Source organism: Balaenoptera physalus (assembly GCF_965194825.1).
Source record: "Balaenoptera physalus genome assembly, chromosome: 21".
NCBI lineage: Eukaryota > Metazoa > Chordata > Mammalia > Artiodactyla > Balaenopteridae > Balaenoptera > Balaenoptera physalus.
The window spans coordinates 10,694,850-10,702,602 of record NC_138902.1 but is presented as its reverse complement, the minus strand read 5'-3'; the positions used below and the strand labels follow the sequence as shown (position 1 = coordinate 10,702,602).

Here is a 7,753-nt window from a genome sequence, read left to right as displayed (position 1 = left end):
TATAATGCCAGACAGCGGGGGGAAAAGAAGGGTCCACTTTTTAAAAATCCATTCTTTAAAGTCTTTTAACCATTTTGATTAGGTATGGAATGACTCATTTTCTGCTCTAAAGACAACCAACGTTTTTAAAGTATTGACTTGCCAATTTATCTTTGATAAGTGATTAAGAAAGATAAATGAATCTGCTGACTTTACAAATAAGAATATGTGAATAAGAATATATATATATATATATATATATATATATATATATATATATATATATATATATATATATATATATATATTCTGAGACGTTATTGCCCCATGCTTCTGATTTAAAATGTGACTAAGTTCTCTCAATAAACTGTTCATTTAAAATTTTAAACTTTAAACTTAAATCATCCTTACTGCACTGTTATCATTCTCTTTATTTTTTATTTTCATATCATTTCTATAAATACTCAAATTAAGAAACAAAAATCCCCAATCTTGAAACCAACTTACAATGAAGCTAGTTTATAACTTTTAAAATATTTTGTTAAAATGTAAAAACCCTGAAATTACAAACAAAACATTTACAATTTTACAGTATATATCTAATTTATTCTTTTAAAAAAATATTCTGAATTGTTTTTATACAAGTGACCAAGTGTAATTTTTTTCAAACGAAACTCCTCTACAGGCTAGAAGAGGGCAGGTGGTATTGCCCCATTGAACACCAACACAGATTTCACTCTTCATGCCGGGACTTCAACTATTTCAAAATAGTCATTTGGTAGAATCACATAACCCCGCTCGGAGACGTCGTCTTTCTCCTTCTGGAAGTGCACGACCTCCTTCAGCTTCTCCAGCTGCCGCTCCTGTCTTCTGCACCGCTGCTGTGCCGTCTTGAGCTTCTTTCTGAGCTTCTCTACTTGCTGTTCGAGCTGGTGAATCCTCTTCCTCTGGTGCATGGTGTCCTCCACAGTGCAGTTGTGGTCACAGAACACGGAGAGGTTATCAGGGGTCTGAAGAGGAGGCATGAGTAACCCGATAGCAGCATCGACCTGGGAAACGGGGGGTGTTGAAGGAGGTCGGGGAAGCTGTTCTTGGGGCTCCGGAAGATCTTCCTTCTAAAACAAAGATGCAGAGCACATTTCAGTTTCATGACGAAACGGTTCACAAGAACTCGTCTGTGGAATTTAAGAATACTAGACTCATTTCTGTCTCCTCGGTATAGAAACATTCTAAAACGAGAAAACAGTTCAAGTTTTAATTGTACTTTTCCTTCTGAAGTAGAAATGGGGTGCAAGAAACACAGAATGATTATTAAGAGTTAATTAAATACTAAGCACTTAAAACTGAGGGGAAAAATACTTTGAAACTGAACTATCACTGACAAAGAAAAATCAAAACTTATCAACATGTAAGTAGGACTACAGAGTGATCTCAAAGTAAGTTATGAAGCTAGATTGAGTTTCTTAGCGTGAGGATATTTAACTTTAATAAACTGCACTTTGTATTTTTAAAAAGTATTTCACTGTGAACAGTGGTTATTTACAAGTGATGGGTTCCAGGCAACATTTATTCTCTTAACACTACTCTGGATTTTCTAAATTTTCCACAGTGAACACATTAATTTTATAAACAGAAAACCACCCAATATTTTAAAACACTTATTACCTTGTCATGTGGTTCAGTACAAAGAAATATTGTGGGGACAGCGTCCTCTTTCAGTAACTTGCTGTTGCACTCCCTCTTAAAGCAGTCCGGAGTAAAGTGTTCTGAGCAAATGCTGCTGTACTTGGTGGGCTTCAAGTTTTTCCTTCTAACGGCTGCCTCCCATTTTTTACAAAGACTGGGTCGAGTAAGAGGAAACCTAAGAAGACGACATAATTCAGTTTTCTAACCTTATTCAAAAAAAAGGCACACCCAGACTTTCCTGCTTAGAAAAGAACTAGCTTACATCAGTGTTAACACACCAAGGAGGAATTGGATTAAAACACCAGCCCTGCGAATCTTTTTTTTTTTTTTTTTTGACAGTGTTTAGTTGTGTCCTTACTACCTTAGTTTGTTGAGAATGTACTTGTTTTGACATAGAAAACAGACTTGTGGTTGCCAAGGGTGGGAGAGGGGGAGGTATGGAGTGGGAGTTTGGGATTAGCAGATGCGAACTATTACATATAGAGAATGGATAAACAACAAGGTCCTACTGTATAGCACAGGGAACTATATTCATTATCCTGAGATAAACCATAATGGAAAAGAATACGAAAAAGAATGTATACATATGCATAACTGAATCACTTTGCTGTACAGCAGAAACTAACACAACATTGTAAATCAAGTAGACTTGAATCAAGTAAATTTTTTTAAAATGTACTTCTTTTAAAATCCTATATCTAAAGTGACCACCACTAATGTGGAATATAAGTCACCCCTCCCAGCATGGTATCTTTGTTCTTCTTAAAAAGCAATATTTCTTACAGGAATCTGATTGATCACAAAGCACTTATAAGAATGTCACATACAATGACATACACAATCTAAACAGGACAGGCTGATTAAGAATTTACATAATATAAAAATATTCTTATTAAAAGGTAGCCATGTGGATAGATGCACGCAGGTGGCAGAGTTAAGTGATGGGAGGCTGGGGTCAAGGCCCATGTGTAGCGATATTGTAAATAACCTTCACTAACAGATACAGGGATTCCACACACATCTAAACACACAAGGGTAAATCGTATAGGTCCACTATCTGTTTATCTCAGTTTTTAATGCTTAACTTTTATACTGAAGACACTAAAAGTTTCACGTAAAAATACATGCTATAGAGTGAATTTGTATTAATTATTTTTTCACCAGTGATTTTCTGTGTATTGTAAAACAAAATTGCACATTTATAACTATGTACTGAGAAAAAGAAGCTTTTGGTTCTCTTAGAATCAGTCTGACAAATATGAATTAATCAAATTAGTCAAATCATAGTGAGAAAGAAATAAAGAAAAGTATTCATTTCGAATTACCTCTTAATCAACTGAAATATGTCCATTAGACCCAGATAAAGGGAGCTAGGAAGAGCTTAAACTTATTGTGATTTTATTCTTCCAGGTCAAGGATTTAGTGAGCTGGGGGGATTGGAAAGAAGCCAAAAAAGGGTGTTTTGAATCTGTGTCCCACAGTTCCTCTTCTAAGTGAGGTACGCCTGAGCCTGAGTCTGCTGTGGTCAGGAAGCTCTAACCCACCGTGGGGGCAGTCCCTTTTCTTTGCCCAGCATAGCTGTTCCCACTGCCATCAGGTAGAAAGCGAGAAAAGGACTCCTAGAAGGTTCCTGCTGGGAGTGCCTCTAGAAGTACAAACATGGTACAATCACTGGTAAAACTCAGCACTCAGGGCCTCCAGACTCAAGGACTACAATGCAGGTTCTTTCTGAGGTCAAGATCTTTCCCATTTACTTCCCGAAACTGTTCTTTTAGATAAGGGCTGAGAGGCAGGTTAGCCCTTCTTTTGATTAAATTGACTATTTAACAGCCAGCAGAAACTCAGTACTTCTGATGTGTCAATGTCATCCTTAACGAGTCTGCGGTGCCAATGAAGGGTCTTCCCTATGTCTGGATTCCCTCTGCCATATCATTAGAAATGGGGAGGTGGGAACTGAATGCCTTTGATCACATCTCCATCTCCAGACCTACTCCTTCACTTTGGAAGTCCCTAGGGAACTTAATCTTATATAATTTCATTTAAAAAAGGATATATCCTTGCTCTGCTAACATGAATTCCTTGCTAGCATAGTGTAATTATATGGGCCAAATGGAAGACAGATAAAGAAATAAACAGGATCGTAGAGGAAAAATGATATTGCCAAGTAAGAGGACGAGGTGTGTTGGGCGATGTGGTTAATGTCACGTGTGTGTGGGATGGATACTGGATGCTAACCAGGGCAGGCCCACTCGTAGCTAAATTTAATTGTCTCCCAGAAGAACGGTTTGCACGGTGGCACTTGCAGTTGCTGGGGCGTGATTGTCCCACCAGGACTAAGACCCTGTGGTTGCCTGGGCTGAGGTGGCTACCGTAGTGAGCAAGCTACAACAAGCTAGTTCCTCAAACCTGACCCATTGGCCTTGCAAAACAGAAACTGTGTCAAGTGTAGAAGCAGCAATGGGGTTCTTCAGAGCAGCTCAAAACCACTGATGGAAAACGTCTTCATCTTGGCTGGTGTGAGCACATGCTCAGATACTGTGGCAGGACCTTGGGGGACTGTTTTCAACATTCAGGGTTCTTTGGATCTGCCCCCTTCCACCCTAAGTGGTTCGATGTGTGTCTGTGTGTGTTTGCATTTTCACACCTCCTTTCCTTGTTGGCATTAGCCTTGGTCTTGGGAGGCAGTAGAAAGTAATGTCACACACTCTGAGTTAAAACCCCAGTGCTGACGCTTACCACCCATGTGAACTTGGAAAACTACTTAACCTCTCTGAGCTCAGCTCCCTGAAATGAGAAACATAGATAATAACAGTGCACATCTCAGCGGAGGACCAGATGAGATAAGGTAAAGCCTTCAACACATTTCTTGGCAAGCGTGAAGCACTCGAGAAACTTAAGTTCCTAATGTTATGGGTAGTGATGTTAGTAACAGCGGAACAGCTGTGGAAAAAGTGAGCAAGAGAAAATGCCCCGGGCCCTGGTTTCAACTGACGGAGCACCGTGTGGGTTTTTTTCTTCCTCCTAATTAGTTCCTGCATCCTGTCCGTATCCTGCCTGTATCCTGGTCCTGCCGTTCACTGGTTGTGACTTAGAGAAGCGTGTTGCTCAGGATGGGTCCTGAGCTAACCCACCTCTCGGCGGACGTGTAGAAGTTTATTTTTCACTCAGGCAAGCTTGGCTGTAGGTCCGAGGAAGCTGTCCTCCCTGCCGTGGCCAAGGTCACCAGGACCTTCCCATTTCACGCCTCCCAAGGAGGAGTCTGCCCAGTCGCCCGGGCGGAGGGGGCGGGTGGCCCCAGAGCCACCCCGTCTTCTGTGCGTCCAGACAGCGCTGCTCCTGGCGGCCCCCAGGCCAGGTCTGGTCCGGTAGCCTCTCCTGTGCCTCACTTTCCTTATCTACGAAATGGAAAGACTGCCTCCCAGGGCTGTGAGGATTAATAGTAGGTACAGAGGATGCATAGTACCTTTGTCAGGGTCCTGGCAGGAAGCAGCTGGCACACTGACAAGAATTTATTGTTCCCAGAAGACAGTGAGTGATGCCACTTGGTACAGCGTGTGAGCAGGTGTTTGAAATCCGACTCCTTCGAAGCAGGTCAAGCCCAACTCTAGAGCAGACAACAAGGGAGCCCCCGGGCATGTAACAGGGCAGATCTGGGGGTGGAGGCACAGCACGTTGCCAGCACAGCACATAATAAACCTTCGTCAAATCTAAAACGCTCAGCCTGCATCCCCATTCAACTGGGCTTGTAGAGTGTTGCTGGCTCCCTGCCACCCCCAAACATGGGTCTGGCTTATTCTCTGGTCTTTCTCTCCCCCTTCACTAAAGCATCGAGAAGAAAGGGTTGTGACTGCAGACCCCAGGTTGTAGCACAAATCCAGAGAAACATATAACACAGGACCACCCACGTGTGTCCTTGGATGCACTGTGGCCACTGTTCCCCTCGGTATGGATGGAGCTGCTGTATCTCCACCTGGACACGCTTGGCTCCCTGAGGCTCCGCTGAGAAGGACGCGGGGTAACTAGGACCCCGAGGATCCCCTCCCCACGGCTCAAGCCCCCCCCCTCCCTCCTGGACTCTCGCAATGGCTCCCGGTGGGCCTCCCCGCTCTGTGCCGACTCCATCCAGACAGCCTTGCTCCCATTTTAAAAAACATTCGCTACATTTGGGATGTCACAAAAGCAGAAGGGCTGGTAAAACGTTTCGTGGGCTGGTAAATATTTTTCACCTATTTGCATGGTTGACTAATACTATTTACTAAATTTGTTTTTAATGTGATTAGCATCCTTTATGACTCACTCAGCAAAAGCTCTTTTTTCCTCTGAATCCATAACTAATAGCTAATTTCCAAATGTTAATCATTATTTCTGAATTATTTCCAACTTGAAACTGTGAATATAAGGCCATGACCTAATCATGTCTTGAATATCACTGAATAAAATAATTCTTCTATAACCAAAAAAAAAAAAAAAAGCGCTGCTCCCTTTCACAGAGAACTGAGTCCAAACCTCAGCCTGTTACCTGATGCTACTCTCTCTCTCCCCCCTCCTACCACACCCTCCATCCAAGGCCAACTCTAACCACACCCAAGTAGTCAGTTTCCTACTGTTCCCCTCCTCCCAGCTTGGGTCCTGATGGAAAGCCTCTCCCACAGCTACGGCCCTACGCTCCTCTGACTGCCAAGTCTGTGCCAACGTGCTCCATCCTCCCAGGAGGAAAAAGTCCCTTTTTATCTTCCATGGTCTTGTATTACTGTTGTCTGCCTGATGCTGGTGACTTATGTATATGTTTGTCTCCTTTACCAGATTACAAGCATCACCAAAATCATCTTCATTTCTGTATCCTTCTCATGATGCTTGGCATGGTGTTTCACATGCATAGGTGCTCAATAAGTAAATCCATTCTGAGTCTTTTTCAAGAGCAATTCCCGTAAGAGCTGGGGAAGGAGAAGTCTCCATTGGCAGCCCTTAATTTATTTTATTTTTTAAATTGAAGTATAGTTGATTTACTATATATATATATATATATATATATATATATAAATATTCTTTATCAGAGTCTTTTCCATTATGGTTTATTACAGGTTATTGAATATAGTTCCCTGTGCTACACAGTAGGACCTTGCTTATTTTATATATAGTAGTTTGTATCTGCTAATACCAATCTCCTAATTTATCCCTCACCTCCTTTCTCCTTTGGTAACTAGAAGTTTGATTTCTATGTCTGTGGGTCTGTTTCTGTTTTATAAATAAGTTCATTTGTATCATATTTTAGATTCCACATATAAGTGATATCATATGACATTTGTCTTTCTCTGACTGACTTCACTTAGTATGATCATCTCTAGGTCCCTCCAAGTTGCTGCAAATGACATTATTTCATTCTTTTTTATGGCTGAGTAATATTCTAGTGTATACATGTACCACATCTTCCTTATCCATTCCTCTGTCGAAGGACACTTAGGTTGCTTCCCTGTCTGGGCTATTGTGAATAGTGCAGCTCTTAATTTAGATACATCTCTCTTTGTTAAAAAAAAAAAACCTCTACCAGTGGAGGGATATGGAGCGCAGGACACATACCTGGCGTTACCTGGCGTGCCCCGCCCCATGAGAACCATTCAAAGCACTGCTTTGGTTGCACTGGAGTCAGGGTTCTGGGAGGGGCCCAAAGGCAACAGAGCCAGCATCTCGTGTGGCTTGTGACCTTCCGCTTCAAGATCACTTCGTCTCGCAAGGAGACGAAGGTCTGGCTGTCCTTAAGGTGCCGGTCGAGATGGACTCAGAGACTCTCGTTAGGACATTTGCACACACAGGACTCCCTGCAGAAGAGCACGCACTGCCAAGACCCCTGCTTCCCTCCTGCAAGCCTTCTAGCCCACGGTCTATTTGCAGACAAGTCTTCACCTTTATCACTGAGCTGCCAGCGAGGGTAGGCTTCCCTCCAATACGGTCTGGAAAATGCGGGCAGCCTCCCTTCCTGGGATGGCTCAGAGCCTCAGCCCCCCACTGCTCTGCTCTCTCCCTGGGAAGTTGCTGGTCACTTCCTGTCCCCTGATCTGGCCCTGCCGCTGGCCCAGAACGTGAGGAGGGC

General features: G+C 42.6%; 1 protein-coding gene across 1 annotated transcript; it reads right to left on the bottom strand.

Moving 5' to 3' along the window:
• Positions 1–563: 563 nt before the first annotated feature.
• LOC309651479 (THAP domain-containing protein 1-like) lies at positions 564–7,550 on the bottom strand. The gene is made up of 3 exons (XM_082444295.1): positions 7,243–7,550; positions 1,645–1,840; positions 564–1,094 (listed from the first exon to the last, which is right to left on the bottom strand). The coding sequence occupies exons 1-3, from the start codon at positions 7,278–7,280 to the stop codon at positions 720–722; spliced, it is 609 nt and encodes a 202-aa protein (XP_082300421.1). The 5' UTR covers positions 7,281–7,550; the 3' UTR covers positions 564–719.
• Positions 7,551–7,753: the final 203 nt, after the last annotated feature.